At 45.0% G+C, this 18,724-nt stretch overlaps 1 protein-coding gene across 4 annotated transcripts in view; it reads left to right on the plus strand.

The window, feature by feature from the left end:
• The window catches only part of NDST1 (N-deacetylase and N-sulfotransferase 1), a 79,245-nt gene that overhangs the window by 49,922 nt on the left and 10,599 nt on the right, over positions 1-18,724 (plus strand). For all 4 annotated transcript variants that reach the window (XM_052642550.1, XM_052642552.1, XM_052642551.1 and 1 more), the window contains 6 exons: positions 8,293-8,447; positions 9,104-9,289; positions 11,025-11,153; positions 11,970-12,152; positions 16,524-16,620; positions 17,796-17,919. In XM_052642550.1, the coding sequence (XP_052498510.1) occupies positions 8,293-8,447; positions 9,104-9,289; positions 11,025-11,153; positions 11,970-12,152; positions 16,524-16,620; positions 17,796-17,919 (874 nt within the window). The remainder of the gene's footprint in view (positions 1-8,292; positions 8,448-9,103; positions 9,290-11,024; positions 11,154-11,969; positions 12,153-16,523; positions 16,621-17,795; positions 17,920-18,724) is intronic.

Raw genomic sequence — 18,724 nt, forward strand, 5'->3', positions numbered from 1 at the left:
GACATCTCATTGTAGTTCTGATTTCCATTTCTCTAGTAATTGGTGGTATTGAGCATCTTTTCGTTTGCTGTGGGCCATTTGTATGTCGTCTTAAGAGAAATATCTGTTCAGATTTTCAGATCACTGTTAAATTGTGTTGTTGGCATCTTAAACCCGTAGCAGGCCTCTGGTTTGTAAATATTTCTGCCAACCTCTAGTTGTCCTTTCACTCTCATGAGAATGTCCTGTGACACATGGAAGTTCTTAACTTTTTTGATGACCAGTATATCTAATTTTCATTGTTTTCTATGCCTTTGGTTTCACATTTTTAGGACCCATAATCCAGGCCATTGTCATGGAGATGTATCTGTTTTCATCTGTAGTTTTTAGCTTACGCTGAGGGTTTCTTTCTGTGTTCCAAGTAGACTCGATGGTTTGTATGTCTATTTGAATGCAGTAACACACTTTTGCAAGGTAAATTTGGCTCTTGAGCATCCCTTGGAATTCCAAATAAATATTAGGAATTTTTCTCCCACTTCAGGGGGAAAAAAAAATTTCTGAACAGGAATGAAATGAATCTGTATATTGGGCTGACTAATATTGTTATTTGAGCAAAAGTAAGCATTCTAATATTTAAACATGGGTTGCTTTCCAATTATTTAGGTCCTCCTTAAGCAATGTTTTTGAGTTTTCAAGGTAGAAGCTTTTCATTTCCTTGATTGAATTCTGAAATGTTATATTATGTTTAAATTTTTATTAGAGTTTAGTTGGTATACAGTGTTGTATCAGTTTCTGGCATTCAGCAAAGTGAATTAGTTAGATCTATACCTGTATGCACTCAGTTATAGATTCTTTTCACATAGGAATTAATGCAGAATACTGAATAATAGAGTTCCCTGTGCTATATAGTAGGGCCTTATTGGTTATTTGTTGTATAGATATATAGATATAGTAGTGTGTATATGTTGATCCCAGTCTCCTAATTTATGCCTCTCAGCCACCCCTCACATTCCCCTCTGGTAACTATAGGTTTATTTTCTATATCTATTTTGTAAATAAGTTCATTTATACCAACTTTTTAGATTTTGCATATGAATGATATCACATGATATTTATCATTTTTTGTCTGACGTATCACTGACTATGAAAATCTCCTGGTTCATCCATGTTGCTGTAAATGGTAGTATTTCGTTCATTTTTATGAACTCCATACTCCATTGTATATGTGTACCGCTTCTGCTTTACCCATTTGTCTGTCACTGGATACTTAAGTTACTTCCATATCTTAGCTATTGTAAACAGTGTTGCAGTGAACCTTTGCATCCATGTATCTTTTTGAATAATGGTTTTCTCTGGATATATGTCTTCGAGTGGGATTGCTGGCTCATATGGTAGTTCTGTATACAGATTTTTAAGGAACCTGAATATCCTTCTCCATCATGGTTGTATCCATTTACATTCCCACCAGTAGTGTAGGAGAGTTCCCTTTACTCCTCACCCTCTCCAGCATTTATTGTTTGTCGATTTTTTGATGATGGTCGTTCTTTTTTCTTTTACCTTTTAATTTTGTATTGGAGTGTAGCTGAATACCAATGTGATAGTTTCAGGTGGCTAGCAGAGGGACTCAGCCATACATATAAATGTATGCATTCTCCCCAAACTCCACTCCCATCCAGGCTGCCATGTAACACTGAGCAGAGTTCCATGTGCTACATTATAGGTCCTTGTTGGTTATCCATTTAAACTATAGCAGTGTGTACTTGTCTATCCCCAACTAATTATACCCTCTAGCCTTCCCACCTGGGAGTTACAGGTTCATTCTCTTAAGTTTGTGATTCTGTTTCTGTTTTGTAAATGAATTCATTTGTATCATTTCTTTCTACATTCCACATACAACAGATGTTATGTGATATTTCTCCTGTGTGTTACTTACTGTATGACAGCCTCTAGTTCCATCCATGTTGCTGCAGATGGCATTGTTTCATTCTTTTTAATGGCTGAGTAGTATTTAATTGTACACATACCGCATCTTCTTTATCCTTTCCTCTGTGAGTGATCATTTAGGTGGCTTCCATGTCTGGGCTGTTGTAAACAGTGCTACCGTGAACGCTGCGGTGCATCTGTCTTTTAGAATACTGATTTTTCCTGATAAATGCCCTGGAGTGGGACTGCTGGATCGTATCGTACATAGTTCCATACATAGTTTTTTAAGGAACCTCTATATTCTTCTTCATCATGGTTGTACCCATTTACATTCCCACCTGTAGTGTAGGAAAGGTCTCTTTTCTCCGCATCCTCTCCAGCATCTATTGTTTGTAGATTTTTTGATGATGGCCATTCTGACCTGTGTGAGGTTGTATCTCATTATAGTTTTGATTTCCATCAGTTAGTTATATTCTGCATCTTTTATGTGCTCTGGGCCACTTGTATTTCTTTTCTAGAGAAACGTTTTTTTAGTTTTTTGCTAATTTTTAAATTGTGTTGTCGACATCTTTTACCTATTCTGGATATTAATCCCATAGTCAGTCTGTGGGTTTGCAAACATTTTTTGCCATTCTCTTGCTTGTCTTTTCACTCTTTTGAGAATGTCCTGTGATGCATGAAGATTTATTTTTTTGAAAGCCAGTGTATCTATTTTTCATTGTTTTCTATGCTTTTGGTATCATATTTAGTGAACTCTGAACAAAGCCAAGGTCATGGAGATGTTCACATAATGTTTTTTCTACATAACTGTAGGTTCAATTCAGTTCTGTTGCTCAGTTGTGTTCAACTGTTCGCAACTCCATGAATCGCAGCATGCCAGGCCTCCCTGTCTATCACCAACTCCCGGAGTTTACCTAAACCCATGTTCATTGAGTTGGTGATGCCATCCAGCCATGTCATCCTCTGCTGTCCCCTTCTCCTCCTGCCCTCAATCTTTCCCAGCATCAGGGTCTTTTCAAATGAGTCAGCTCTTCGCATGAGGTGGCCAAAGTACTGGAGTTTCAGCTTCAACATCAATCCTTCCAATGAACACCCAGGACTGATCCCCTTTAGGATGGACTGGTTGCATCTTCTTGCAGTCCAAGGGACTCTCAAGAGTCTTTACAACACCACAGTTCAAAAGCATCAATTCTTTGGCACTCAGCTTTCTTTATAGTCCAACTCTCACATCCATACATGATCACTGGAAAAACCATAGCCTTGACTAGATGGACCTTTATTGACAAAGTAATGTCTCTGCTTTCTAACATGCTGTCTAGGTTGGTCATAACTTTCCCTCCAAGGAGTAAGCGTCTTTTAATTTCATGGCTCCAGTCACCATCTGCAGTGATTTTGGAGCCCAAAAAATAAAATCAGCTACTGTTTCCACTGCTTCCCCATCTATTTCTCATGAAGTGATGGGACCAGATGCCATGATCTTAGTTTTCTGAATGTTGAGCTTTTAGCCAACTTTTTCACTCTCCACTTTCACTTTCATCAAGAGGCTCTTTAGTTCCTCTTTGCTTTCTGCCATTAGGGTCATGTCATCTGTATATCTGAGGTTATTGGTATAGCTCCTGGCAATCTTGATTCCAGCTTGTGCTTCATCCAGCCTGGTATTTCACATGATGTACTCCGCATATAAGTTAAATAACCAGAGTGATGATGTTCAGCCTTGTTGTACTCCCTTGCCAATTTGAACCAGTCTGTTGTTCCATGTTTGGTTCTAACTGTTGCCTCTTCACCTGCACACAGGCTTCTCAGGAGGCAGGTAAGTTGGTCTGCTATTCCCATCTCTCTAAGTGTTTTCCATGATAGGTTTGTTTTCTATATCTGTGACTCTAATTCTGTTTGTAAAGAAGTTCATTTGTACCAACTTCTTAGATTTTGCCTATAAAGTGATATCATAAGGTAGGTACTTGTCATTTCTGTTTGACTTAATCACTGACTATAAGAATCTCTTGGTTTATTTATGTTGCTGCAAATGATATTATTTTGCTCATTTTTACTGCTGGGTAATACTCCATTGTATATATGTACCACTCCTTCATTGGTCTGTTGATAGATGAGTTGCTTCCACGTCTTGGCTATTGTAAACCTGCAGTGAACCCTGGGATGCATGTATGTTTTGAATAATGGTTTTCTCTGGAATATGCCCTGGAGTGTTATTGTGGGATCATGTGGTATTAATAATTCTGTATATAGTTTTTTAAGAAACCGCTGTATTATTCTTCATCATGGTTGTACTCATTTATATTCCTGCCAATAGTGTAGGAGCATTCTCTTTTCTCTGCACCATTTCTAGCCTTTATTTTTTGTAGATGTTTTGATGATGGCCATTCTGACCTTGTTGTTCAATTGCTCAGTTGTGTCCAACCCTTTGCGACCCATTGGACTGCAGCATACCAGGTTTCCCTGTACTTCACTGTCTGCTGGAGTTTGCTCAGACTCATGTCCATTGAGTCAATGATGCCATCCAACCATCTCATCTTCTGTTGTCCCCTTCTCTTCCTGCCCTCAATCTTTCCCAGCATCAGGGTCTTTTCCAGTGAGTCAGCTATTCACATCAGGTGGCCAAAGTACTCGAGCTTCAGCATCAGTCCTTCCAGGAAATAATGAAGGTTGATTTCCTTTAGGGTTGACTCATTTGCTCTCCTTGCTGTCCAAGGGACTTTCAAGAGTCTTCTCCAGCACCGTAGTTCGAACGCATCAGTTCTTTGGCCCTCAGCTTTCTTTATGGTCTAAATCTCATATCTGTACATGACTACTGGAAAAACCATAGATTTGACCAGATGTACCTTTGTTGGTAAAGTGACGTCTGTGCTTTTTAATACAGTGTCTAGGTATCATAGCTTTTCTTCCAAGGAGCAGGCATCTTTTAATTCATGGCTGCAGTCAGCATCCACAGTGATTTTGGAGCCCACAAAAATAAAATCTGTCATTATTTCCATTTTCCCCCCATCTGTTTGCCACAAAGTGATGGGACTGGATGCCATGTTCTTCATTTGTTTTGGTCTTGAGTTTTAAACCAGTTTTTCACATTCCTCTTTCACCTTCATCAAGAGGCTCTTTATTTAGTTCCTCCTTGCTTTCTGCCGTTAGGGTGGTGTCATCTGCATATCTGAGGTTATTGATATTTCTCCCGGCAATGTTGATTCCAACTTGTGCTTCATCCAGCTCGGCATTTCACATGATGTACTCTGCATATAAGTTAAATAAACAGGGTGACAATATACAGCCTTGACGTACTCCTTTCTCAGTTTTGAACTAGTCTGTTGTTCTATGTCCAGTTCTCACTGTTGCTTCGTGACCTGTATACAGGTTTCTCAGGAGGCAGGTAAGGTGGTCTGGCATTTCTGTCTCTTTTAGAATTTTCCACAATTTGTTGTGACCCACACAGTCAGAGGGTTTACTGTAGTCAGTGAAGCAGAAGTAGATGTTTTTCTGGAATTCTCTTTCTTTTTCTATAATGGATATTGGAAATTTGATCTCTGGTTTCTCTGCCTTTTCTAAATCCAGCTTGTACATCTGGAATTTCTTGGTTTACATACTGTTGAAGCCTAGTTTGAAGGATTTTGAGCATTACCTTTTAGCATGTGAAATGAGTATAATTGTGTGGTAGTTTGAACATACTTTGGCATTGCCCTTCTTTGAGATTGGAATGAAAACTGACCTTTTCCAGTCCTGTGAGCTCTGCTGAATTTCCCAAATTTGTTGGCATATTGAGTGCAACACTTTAACAGCATCACCTTTTAGGATTTTAAATAGTTTGCCTGGAATTCCATCACCTTCACTAGCTTTGTTTGTAGTAATGCTTCCTAAGACCCTTCCTAAAAGAGTCTGTTGTAAATAGCATATGTGTATATGGGTCTTATTTTTGTATCCATTCAGCCAATTTATGTTTTTTGGTTTGAGCATTTAATCCTTTTACATTTAAGGTAATTATCAATATGTATGCTTTTAATGCCATTTTGTTGTTAGATTTATTTCTGAAGATTTTTTTTTCTTCCTTTCTTCTTTTGTTCTTTTCTCTTGTGATTTAATGTCTATCTTTACTGTTGTATTTGGACTACTTTTCCTTTTTTGAGTCTGTATCTTTTGTAGATTTTGTGTGTGTGTGTGATTTCCCCGAGGTTTTGATATAGCAGTCTACATATGCACAAGAGTGTTTTAAGTTGCTGGTCTCTTAATTTCCAATATCCCTCATTTGCACTCTCCTCTCTTCTAGGTTTATAGTTTGATATCAGCTTGGTATAGGAATGATTTCCTACCTTTACTTTGTTTACAGTGAGCTTTCCCGTTTTGTAATTTTCCTGATTCTCGTTGTCCGCCCTTTATTTTCTGCCTAAAGAAGTTCCTTTAACATTTGTTGTAAGGCTGGTTTGGTGGTATTGAATTCTCTTAGCTTATGCTTGTCCGTAAAGCTTTTGATTTCTCCATTGAATTTGAACGAAAGCTTTGCTGGATAGAGTATTCTTGGCTCTAGATGTCTCCCTTTTATCACTTTAAATATATTGTGCCATCCCTTCTGGCCTCCAGAGTTTCTGCTGAAAAATCAGCTGATAACTCTGGGGGAGTTCCCTTGTATGTTATTTGTTGCCTTTTGTTTTTAATATTTTTTTGTCTTTAACTTTTGTCTGTTTTATTAATATGTATTGGGGTGTTTATGGTCCTCCTTGGGTTTATGTTATATGGGATTCTTTCTGGACTTAGCTGATTATTTTCTCATGTTAGGAGACTTCTCAGCTATAATCTCTTCATATATTCTCAGTCCCTTTCTCTCTCTCCTCCTTCGGGACCCTATAAAGCGAATGTTGGTATATTTAATATTATCCCAGAGATTTCTGAAACTGTCTTCATTTCTTTATTTTTTTCTTTTTCTGTTCCATGGCTGTGATTTCTATCATTCTGTCTTTCTGCTCACTTCTTCTGACTCAGTTATTCTGCTATTGATTTCTTACAGTGTATTTTTCATTCCAGTTATTGTATTGTTTTCATCTCTGTTTGTTCTTTAAATCTTCTAGCTCTTTGTTAAACATCTTTTGTATTTTAATGATCTATGCCTCCATTCTTTTTCCGAGATTTTGAATCATGCTTACTATCGTTACTCTAAATTCTTATGCCCTGGTGGCTCAGAGTAAAGTATCTGCCTACAGTGGGGGAGACTTGGGTTTGATCTCGGGGTTGGGAAGATCCTCTGGAGAAGGAAATGAAAAGCCACTCCAGAATTCTTGCCTGAAGAATTCCATGGACAGAGGAGCCTGACAGGCTACATACAGTCCATGGGGTCGCAAAGAGTCAGACAAGGTTGAGCAGCTCACACTTTAGCATCTTTAAATTCTTCTTCAGGTTGGTTGCCTATCTCCACTTCATTTAGTTGTTCTTGTGGGGTTTTATCCTGTTCTTTGCCTGGAATGAGTTTATTTTCATGTTTTAAGGGTTGAGGTTGAAGGCTGAGGGCTCTCTGGTTCATACTTGCCCTCCTCTTGGTGACTTTCCCTCGTTCCTCACATGCTACCCTGCAGGACTGGGCAGGAGGGAAGAGCCCATGAGTGGTCATCTGTAGTGAGTATTCACTTGAGCTGCCACCTGCTTGGGCCACAGTGAGGACAGCCTCTCTTAAATTCTAGGCAAACTCTCCTGGTCTGCAGCTCTGGGAGGAAAGTCTGCAGCTTAGCGCCAAAGCCAAATAAGAGCAACATTGGGTTGTTTGTCAGTATATTTATGTTCTTAACCCTTAACGGGGCTTCCCAGCTGGCACTAGTGGTATAGAATCTGCCTGCCAGTGCAGGAGACACAAGAGAGGCAGGTTCCACCCCTTGGAGTAGGAAATGGCAACCCACTGTAGTATTCTTGACTGGAAAATTCCATGGAGAAAGGAGCCTGGCAGGCTGCAGTCCATTGGGTTGCAAACAGTCAGAGATGGCTGAGCCACACACGCACAACCCTTAGCATATCAGAGGTAGTTGGGGTGATATACACAAGACAGCTTGAACATCTTGTATATATACAAGAAACATCTATAAGTTAATAAGTAAAAGACAACACAGAAAAACAGGAATAAAATCACAGCAAGCAAGTCAGAGCTAGAGGAAACCATTGAGATCATTGTATCTGAACTGCATATTGAACAGACAGACCTCGAGGGCCCAAATATGGGGGAACTTGGCCAAAGTCACCCACTGACTCAAGGCCACATGGTTCCAGGACCTGGACTGGGGCTCTCTCTGTGCTGCCCTATAGTTCATAGAACTGCTCTGAGCAACTTTTGGGTGGGCAGTGGCCTTCCATGCCCATCCCTGGGCCTTGAGGCAGGTGGGCTGGGCTGAGCTGCCTGTGCTTGGGCTATAGGTACTGATGCTGAGGATGCGGGGGATGACCTGCTACTGTCATACGTGAAGGAGTTCTGGTGGTTCCCCCACATGTGGAGCCACATGCAGCCCCACCTTTTCCACAACCAGTCTGTGCTGGCTGAGCAGATGGCCCTGAACAAGAAGTTCGCTGTCGTGAGTAAGATTCCCTACAGGGCAGAGCTGGGTGGGCTTGGGGCTGGACTGGGGGTCAGAACTGCCGGCCTCCCGCTGCTTTTGCAGTTCCATGTGACAGCTTTTTATTAACATCTTTATAGCCACTGTCTCATTGAAGACTCATTGATACCCAAGAGCCCGGTGTCTTGATAGCATCATTTTAGATAAGAAACCGAAGCTTGGGGAGGCCACCCCAGCTTATAAGAGGTTTAACCAGAACTTAAACGCAGGACTGTTCTTCCGGAGCCAAGCTCTTGTCTTGAGGCTAGACTAGGAGCCCTGGGCAGCTGGAGGAGGTGCCCAGCAAGGAGAGAATAAGGCCTGGTGCTAGTGCCCCCTGAGCTACCAGCCAGTCATAGAGACCATGAAGGCAGAAGGGTGCCCATCCTTGCTTCTCACTCCTGGAGCAGGAGGAAGTGAACACTGGGCTGAGAGCTGAAGTCCCAGCTCGGCCGGTGCTTTCCTCCAAGACTCTGGGCCCCGAGCCTCAGCTTTCCCATGTGCACCTCGAGGTCTCGGACCTGCTGTCCTGCCATCCTAGTCTCTGACTTCTCTCCCCTGCCCTCCAAAGGGGAAGTAAGGCCCAGAGGAGCAGGAACCCTGTGCTCACCCTGCCCTGGCCCTCCTCTCCCCAGGAGCATGGCATTCCCACAGACATGGGGTACGCGGTGGCACCCCACCACTCGGGCGTGTACCCTGTGCATGTGCAGCTCTACGAGGCTTGGAAGCAGGTGTGGAACATCCGCGTGACCAGCACGGAGGAGTACCCCCACCTGAAGCCAGCCCGCTACCGTCGTGGTTTCATCCACAATGGCATCATGGTGAGTGCAGCCCGGAGCCTGAGAGGCAGGATTTGGGGCACCTGGTTAGGGGTTTCTGCTGTCCCCTCTGTCACCTGAGGCTCTCTATCTCAGGGAGGGAGGAGGCCAGTCTGCCTCTTTAGTGAGCGACTCTTATGCTTTTGTGACAGGATCAGGTGGCTGAACATTTTTTAAGAGGCCTCTGATGAGGCCCTGGGACAGGCCTTTGTCTCATCCATTTGTTGGCTTACGTGAAATGTGTCTTTCCCTTTTTTACACACTGGGAATACTGAAATCCACAAAGTCAACAGAAGTCCCCACCTTTGTAGACCTGACATTCTAGTGACAGGAGACAGTGCATTCATGACTGTGTAAAGTATGTAATGGTCAGATGGTATAAGTGCTGTGGAGAAGAGTCAAGCAGGGGGATGGAGAAAGGGTGGGCTCAGAAGAGGAGAGGGCTTCCCAGGTGGTGCTAACCTACCTGCCGGTGCAGGGAGACGTAAGAGGCTTTGATCCCTGGGTTGGGAAGATCGCTGGAGGAGGGCCTCACAAGCCAGTCCAGCATTCTTTTCTGGATAATCCCATGGACAGAGGAGCCTGGAGGGCTATGGTCCATAGGAATTGCAGAGTCGGTCATGACTGAAACGACTTAGCATGCATGCGGGAAAAGAAGAAACTTTAACAAGATAGTTAGGGAGAGCCTTTTGGGGATGGAACCATGCTGCTACATGAGGAAGAGCATGTATGGCAGAGAAAACAAGCGCAAAGGCCATGAGGCAGGCTTGTGCTGGTGGTTTTGAGGACCAACCAACAGGCGACTGTGGCTGGAAGACAAGTTGGGAGGTGGCAGGTGATGAGGTCAGAAGGGTGATTGGTGGACCGGGTCATGTAGGGCAACTAACACCCCTGGATGGGCTTGAGCTTTAGTCTGTGGTGGGGGGGTTTTGCGTGGAGTGCTCTGATGACCTGACTCATAAATTAAAAGGATTTCCATCATTCTGGCTGCTAGGGGGTAAAGTGGGGAGCAGGTGGAGGCTGCTGCAGTCTTCCGGTTGAGGTGCAGTGGCCTGGCCCAGGGTGCAGTGCTGGAATGTGTTCAGATTCTGGACTTAGTAGTTAGAGCATACATGAACTGCTGATGAGTTGGACATAGCATATAAGAGAGAGAAAGATTACTCCCAGTTTTTGACCTCAGCCACTGGAGTGGCTAGATAGTTCTCATCAGTCCAGATGGGCAGCTATGGAAAGGCTAGAGTCACACCTCCATCCATCCGGCCACTGACCTCCTCCTTTCAGGCATTCCTACTGACCCTGGGGATGAAGGTGGTGACGGAGAGGGTGGATCACATAAGAAACAGCTAAATCAGTGCACAACCGAGAGTGCCATGAGGCAAGTGCTAAAGCCAGGAGAGGAGTCACAGAGCGTGCCTGGGCGTGCTGCTCTAGAGAGGGAAGGGGCCCTTGCTGGGCACACAGGCCAGGTTGCCAGAAAGATTCTCCCTTGCCAGTCCCTATTACCTTGGAGTCTGTTCACTTCGTACAGAGAAATGTGAAAAGTATTTACGTGTGTAAACTGGCAAGGCCAGGTGGGCTCACTTGGGGGACTGTCACAGGCTGCAGACGTTCTTTGGTGGGGAAGATCCCCAAGGGTGGGGGCTGTGTGGTCACATAGGAGGCTGCCTCTCTGGCAGGACTCTGCCTGCCACCATCTGGACCTGGAGAAGCCATAGCTCCTCTCCCGCCCCATCTCTAGGTCCTCCCGCGGCAGACCTGCGGCCTCTTCACACACACCATCTTCTACAACGAGTACCCGGGTGGCTCCAGTGAGCTGGACAAGATCATCAATGGGGGCGAGCTCTTCCTGACCGTGCTCCTGAACCCTGTGAGTGCTCCCCAGCCCTTGGCTGGGGTGAGGAGGGGCAGCTGGACCGCCATCCCTGGGGGAGGGTGGGAGCAGGTGTGCAGCTGGGAGTTAGAAAACCCGCATTCCAGCCCTGACCCTGTCCCCACCTGCTGTGTGACCTTGGCAGAGAATCTGAGCACCCTTTGTTTCCTTTTATCATCTTACACTTCTGTACAATAGTGTTGGCATTTTTCCCCATGTTCTTTTTCCAATCCTTGTGTGTGTATAAATATATAAATATTGCATATTAAAATATATAATAAACTGAATATGTTAAACTATATATCACTATCTGTATACATTTATATATATGTACTGATAGATAAAGTTTAAAAGGCACTTGCTATAGATGTAGAGTGCATTTTAAACTTTTCACCTCTTTTCCTGGGCCTCTCTTTCCTTATCTGTAAAATGGAAATAATCATCCATGCTTTGATAATGTTAGATAGATATCAAGTGGTGGTGGTATCAGCTTTGTGGGGTAACCGTGTATTCCTATGGTTCATGTACTCCCTCACCTTCCTGCCAAAAAAGTACGAAAGAGCACCCATGTGTCTGCACAGGAGGTCAGCTTCCCTTTCGGGGCTGCTGTGCTTGGTGTCAGACTGGATTCACCTGGTGCACCTAGTCCAAGGTCACGTGGCAAGTTGACCGATGGCCCTGGTGAACCGTGGACTGGTCATCGAGTGGCACCATAAGCTTAAGCAAGGCCAGCGGGTCAGAAGTCGGGGTGAAGGTAGTGAAGGGGGCTCAGAGGCTGACAGCCCCTGCCTCCCATCTTCCTCCCTGGAGCAGATCAGCATCTTCATGACACACCTGTCCAACTACGGGAATGACCGCCTGGGCCTGTACACCTTCAAGCACCTGGTGCGCTTCCTGTACTCCTGGACCAACCTCCGGCTGCAGACGCTGCCCCCGGTGCAGCTGGCCCAGAAGTACTTCCAGATCTTCTCCGAGGAGAAGGACCCACTCTGGCAGGTGAGTGGGGTGGGTGGCCTGGATACCTCGCTGCAGGGAGGCAAGGCCCAGCACCCACAGGCCTGCCCTCCAGGCACAGGCTCAGGGACTCGGTCCTCAGGCCCGCATGCTCTCTCGAGTGTAAACTCAGCTGTACACTTGCTCACCAGCGGGGGCACTGTCACTTGTTCTTGTGCACATGAGACTTCCCATGCAGAACCTATGTGAATGCACACTCACACACAGCCTGTGAAAAACAGCGTCATGGGACTGCAGGTGGACATGGTATAAATGAGTGTGGGAAGCAGCTGCTGGCCTGCCTGGATTCAGTCTGTTACGTCCCTTCTCACTCCAGTAGGCTCTGAGCCCGGGAAAGGGGGCCAGTCAGAGAGCTTAAGGGACAGTCCTTCGGGAAGTCCGCCCCAGTTGTTCAGTTGCTCATTTGTGTCCAAGTCTTTGCAACCCCATGGACTGTGGCATGCCAGGCTTCCCTGTCCTTCGCTGTCTCCTGGAGTTTGCTCAAACTCACGTCCATTGAGTCAATGGATGATGCCTTCCAACCATCTCATCCTCTGTCGCCCCCTTCTCCTCCTGCCCTCAATCTTTCCCAGCATCAGGGTCTTTTCTGATGAATCTGCTCTTCGCATCACATGGCCAAAGTATTTGAACTTCAGCATCAGTCATTCCAATGAGTATTCAGGACTGATTTCCTTTAGGATTGACTGGTTTGATCTCCTTGCAGTCCAAGGGACTCTCAAGAGTCTTTTCTAGCACCACAGTTCAAAAGCATCAATTCTTTGGCTCTCAGCCTTCTTTATGATCCAGCTGTCACATTCGTTCATGAATACTGGAAAAACCATAGCTTTGACTGTATGGACCTTTGTTGCAAAGTGATGTCTCTGTCGTTTAACACACCGTTAGGTTTGTCATGATTTTCTCCCAAGGAGCAAGCATCTTAATTTCATGGCTGCAGTCACCATCCACAGTGATTTTAGACCCCAAGAAAATAAAGTCTGTTTCTGTTTCCATTTTTTCCCCTATCTATTTGCCATGAAGTGATGGGACTGGCCATGAAATTAAAAGACGCTTACTCCTTGGAAGAAAAGTTATAACCAACCTAGATAGCATATTCGAAAGCAGAGACATTACTTTGCCGACTAAGGTCCATCTAGTCAAGGCTATGGTTTTTCCAGTGGTCATGTATGGATGTGAGAGTTGGACTGTGAAGAAGGCTGAGTGCCGAAGAATTGATGCTTTTGAACTGTGGTGTTGGAGAAGACTCTTGAGAGTCCCTTGAACTGCAAGGAGGTCAGCCCTAGGATTTCTTTGGAAGGAATGATGCTAAAGCTGAAACTCTAGTACTTTGGCCACCTCATGCGAAGAGTTGACTCATTGGAAAAGACTCTGATGCTGGGAGGGATTGGGGGCAGGAGGAGAAGGGGATGACAGAGGATGAGATGGCTGGATGGCATCACTGACTCGATGGACATGAATCTGAGTGCACTCCGGGAGTTGGTGATGGACAGGGAGGCCTGGTGTGTTGCGATTCATGGGGTCGCAAAGAGTTGGACGCTACTGAACTGAACTGAACTGATGGGACTGGATGCCTTGATCATTATTTTTTGAATGTTGAGTTTTAAGTCAGCTTTTTCACTCTCCTCTTTTACCTTCATCAAGAGGCTTTTTAGTGCCTCTTTCCTTTCTGCTGTTAGGGTGGTGTCATCTGCATATCCCAGCAATCTTGATTCCAGCTTATGCTTCATCCAGCCCTGCATTTTGCGTGATATACCCTACATGTAAGTTAAATAAGCAGGGTGACAATGTACAGCCTTGACGGACTCCTTTCCCAGTTTTGAACCATTCCATTGTTTCATGTCCAGTTCTAACTGTTGCTTGTTGACCTGCGTACAGGTTTCTCAGGAGGCAGGTTAGGTGGTCTGGTATTCCCATCTCTTTCAGAATTTTCCACAGTTTGTTGTGTTCCACACAGTCAAAGGCTTAGTGTAGTCAATAAAGCAGAAGTAGATGTTTTTCTGGTTTTTCCTTTTCTTTTTCTATGATCAACAAATGTTGGTAATATGATCTCTGGTTCCTCTCCTTTTCTAAATCCAGCTTGTACATCTGGAAGTTCTTGATTCATGTACTGTTGAAGCCTAGCTTGAGGGATTTTGAGCATTGCATTGCTAGCCTGTGAAATGAATGCAATTGTGCGGGAGTTTGAACATTGTTTGGCATTGTGCTTCTTTGAGATTGGAATGGAAACCAACCTTTTCCAGTCGTGTGGCCCCTGCTGAGTTTTCCAAATATGCTGGCATTTTGAGTGCAGGATTTTAACAGCATCATCTTTTAGGATTTAAAATAGCTCAGCTGGAATTCCAAGACCTCCACTAGCTTTGTTCATAGTAATGCTTCCTGAGGCCCACTTGACTTCACATTCCAGGATGTCTGGCTCTACATGGGTGATCACACCATTGTGGTTATTGGGTCATTAAGATCTTATTTGTACAGTTCTGCGTATTCTTGCCACCTCTTCTTAATATCTGTTGCTTCTATTAGGTCCATACCATTTCTGTCCTTTATTGTGTCCATCTTTGCATGAAATGTTCCCTTGATATCTCTAATTTTCTTGAAGAGATCTCTAGTCTTTCCCATTCTATTGCTTTCCTCTATTTCTTTGCATTGTTCACTTAAGGCTTTGTTATCTCTCCTTGCTATTCTTTGAAACTCTGCATTCAGGTGGGTGTATCTTTCCTTTTCTCCTTTGCCTTTCCCTTCTCTTCTTTTCTCAGCTGTTTATAAGGCATCCTCAGACAACCATTTTGCCTTTTTGCATTTCTTTTTCTTGGGGATGGTTTTGATCACTCTCTCCTATACAGTGTTACAAGCCTCTATCCATCGTTCTTCAGGCACTCTGTCAAATCTAATCCCTTAAATCTATTTGTCACTTCCACTGTATAATCATAAGGGATTTGATTTAGGTTATATCTGAATGGCCTAGTGGTTTTCCGTACTTCTTCAACTTAAATCTGAATTTGTCAATAAGGAGTTCATGATCTGAGCCACAGTCAGCTCCTGGTCTTGTTTTTGCTGCCTGTATAGAGCGTCTCCATCTTTGGCTGCAAAGAGTATAATCAATCTGATTTTGATATTGACTTTCTGGTGATGTCCATATGTAGAGTTGTCTCTTGTGTCGTTGGCAGAGGTTGTTGGCTATGACCAGTGTGTTGTCTTGGCAACTCTGTTAGCCTTTGCCCTGCTTCGTTTTGTACTCCAAGGCCAACCTTGCCTGTTACTTAAGGTGTGTCTTGACTTCCTGCTTTTGCATTACACTTCCCAGTGATGAAAAGGACATCTCTTTTTGGTGTTAGTTCTATAAGATCTTGTAGGTCTTCATAGAACTGTTCAAGTTCATCTTCTTCAGCATTAGTGGTTGGGGCATAGGCTTGGATTACTGTGATGCTGAGTGGTTTGCCTTGGAAATGAACTGAGACCTTTCTGTTGTTTTTGAGACTGCACCTAAGTACTGCATTTTAGACTCTTTCTTTGACTGTGAGGGCTACTCCATTTCTTCTAAGGGATTCTTGCCCACAGTAGTAGATATAATAGTCATCTGAATTAAATTCGCCCATTCCCATCACTTTAGTTCACTGACTAAGATGTCGATGTTCACTCTTGCCATCTCCTGCTTGACCATGTGCAGTTTACCTTGATTCATGGACCTAATGTTCCAGGTTCCTGTGCAATATTGTTCTTTACTGCATCAGACTTTAATTTTACCACCAGACACTTCTGCAGCTGAGCATCATTTCCACTTTGGCTATCTGCCCCAGTGGGGACTGTCAAAAACTAGGAGCAGAAGCTTGAATTGATGGTCTCACAGTTCAGACCAGGTGTCCACAACCTAGCTTTTAAGTCAGTATGGCCTGGCCTGTGGTCTGTTTTTGTAAATAAAGTTTTATTGGAACATGGCCATGCTCATTCTTGTACATACTGTCTGTGACTACTTTCAAGCTCCAATAGCAAAGACTGGATAGTACCCAAGCCTAAAATATTTAATAAACATTTCAAAAGATTTACTATACTTCATAAAGTTTTCTGACCTCTTGCTGAGCTTTTAAATTCAACAGTAGGAGCCTGTGAGCTCCTGTTATGCGCCAAGTGCTGGGGTGAGCATTTTCTAAGGCTTTGTCTGGGAGTGGGAGACTGACCAGAAATCATTGCTGCCTACCAGTAGCTCAGTGTCCTGAGGTGGGGTGTGACAAGGACACGTGTCGTTACGCTTGTCACTCAGGGCTGTAAGAGCCACACGTCCATGTGCAGTGGGAGTCTGGAATCCACTCACGGAGTCCGTTCTCCCGCCCCGCCCTGACATCTCTTCCACTGTCGTTTCAGGATCCCTGCGAAGACAAGCGCCATAAGGACATCTGGTCCAAGGAGAAGACGTGTGACCGCTTCCCAAAGCTCCTCATCATTGGCCCCCAGAAAACAGGCAGGTCTCTCCACTCTTGACCAGCTTCCCTTACTGTCTTGACAGCTTCCCCTGCTGTCCCAGCCACACAATTCTGGAGACCGTCATGCCCTGGTCCCACTCTCCAGTAATCTACACGCTCTTTCCCAGGAAGTGGGACTGAAGCTGGGGTGACCATGAGTTGCCCATCAGTGTGGAGGTGGGAAGGGTAGAGGTTGGGCATTGAATTCTCCTGTTGTGAATCACAGCCTCAGGGAGCTCTCTTGGTGTCCTCTTGGGAGTTTGGGTCCAAGCAGAGAAGCCCAGATCAGATGCTTTGCAAGACTGAGCAGTGCTTGGCAAAACTGGGTCAGGGCAAAGAGACCGTGACAAGTTAGGACTGTTTGCAGTGGTGACATGCACACTACATGGTATGGATGGCTGTTCCCATGTTACAGACAAACACTCCTGGCTCACAGAACTTGTCACTTTCTCTAACACATTTAGTTAGAAGATGGCATATCCAGGTCTGGAACTCTGGTCTCTGTGCCCCCAAAATATATACTCTGAACCACCGAACTCTGAGGTCTCTTCTCTTCTGAAACCTCTCATTAAAGCATGTTAACTGTAGATCCGTGTAGGAAAGGAATGGACCCTCTAAAGGGAGAGGGTCAGCCCTGTACTGTTGAATGGGGAGGGAGTGTGAGTGAAGGAAGGGCACTCAAAGAGGAGGCATCTGGGCCAGATTTCTTAGCCCTTCAGGAATTTCCCAGCAGGCTGGTGAGTCTGGAACTCCCTTGTCCTTGAGTTCCTCCCAAGTGCCAGAGAGGACTGAAGCCCAGGGCTTGAAGGGGCCAGCAGAAACCGTCTTCTTCTGGGGTTTTGAGGGGACAGTAATCAAGTGGATGTGAATGCCGGAGTACAGTGCTGAGGATTCTGAGGCCAAGTCTTTGTGATGAAGAGTGCTGTGATGGGCTAGTGATGTCTGCAGTGGATTCAAGAGTTGGGGCGCCCACCTGTAAGCTCTGTATTTGCCTGTCCTGAGTTTAGTGTGTTTCCCTCATGGTAGAGACGAAGAAACTAAACCCAGAGAAGAGAAGGGACTTTTCCAGTGTCTCCCAGTGAGTAACGGAGAGCCAGGACCAGAACTCAGGATTTCAGACTGTCTTTTCCCTGGGGGCCTGGGCCCAGGTCTCACCCGCCTTCCTTCCCTGCAGGTACCACGGCCCTCTATCTGTTCCTGGGCATGCACCCTGACCTCAGCAGCAACTACCCCAGCTCTGAGACCTTTGAGGAGATCCAGTTTTTTAACGGCCACAACTATCACAAAGGCATCGACTGGTGAGTGGGTCTTTCTGTCAGCAGTGGGACAGGACGGCCGCCATGGAGGCTGCCAAGGAGGAGGTCTGCTGAGGCCACAGCAGGAAGCAGCTGGCGCTTGCTCACACGCAGCCAGTTCCTGTAAACAGGGACAGAGTGCGGTGACCCTTGAGTCATGATGTTGGAGCCTGCACACAGATGGGATGCTTGATGAGGAAGCCCTTTGCCCCTTTGTATTATTGCCTGGACTCGGAATACTAGACGTTAGAGTCCCTCCCCTTCCTTGCCTTCACGAGTCCAAGAAGAGAAGAGGGACACGCCTGAGGCCCTGAGAGCTGAGGACAGAGCAGGGGTTAAAAATCCAGGTGTTCTGACCGGAAAGCTGGCCCTTTCCACTGCGTGTGACTGACCGTGTAGCAGGAGGCGTTCTTGTGAGCCCTTCAGAGGTGGCTTGTTAGGTCTTCAGGGAGTCTCCTGGGAGCGTGGCTGGAGTTGCAGATTCCTACCAGAAGCGGTCACCAGAGGCTACCCCAGGGTGTGGGTGCTGGGGGGGGGGATGCTTCCACACTGTGTTTCTTATGTTTGCCTCTCTCTTATTTGTCTTTTCTAACCTTATACGTGTATTGTTTATTATTATTTTTATGTCTGTGGTTTACCTGAGTAGAGGCCTCATGGGCATTATTCTGTTTTCTGGTATTTCTCTGTGTATTTCCAGCAGCCTCTTTCTGTTTCTTCCTTCCAATCATCTGTCAGGCAATCTAGCTGTCTTTTTCTCTCTCTGATACTGCCACAATCTCTTATCTAAAATCCATTGTAACCAGATGCA

Source organism: Budorcas taxicolor, chromosome 7, assembly GCF_023091745.1.
Source record: "Budorcas taxicolor isolate Tak-1 chromosome 7, Takin1.1, whole genome shotgun sequence".
Lineage (NCBI taxonomy): Eukaryota > Metazoa > Chordata > Mammalia > Artiodactyla > Bovidae > Budorcas > Budorcas taxicolor.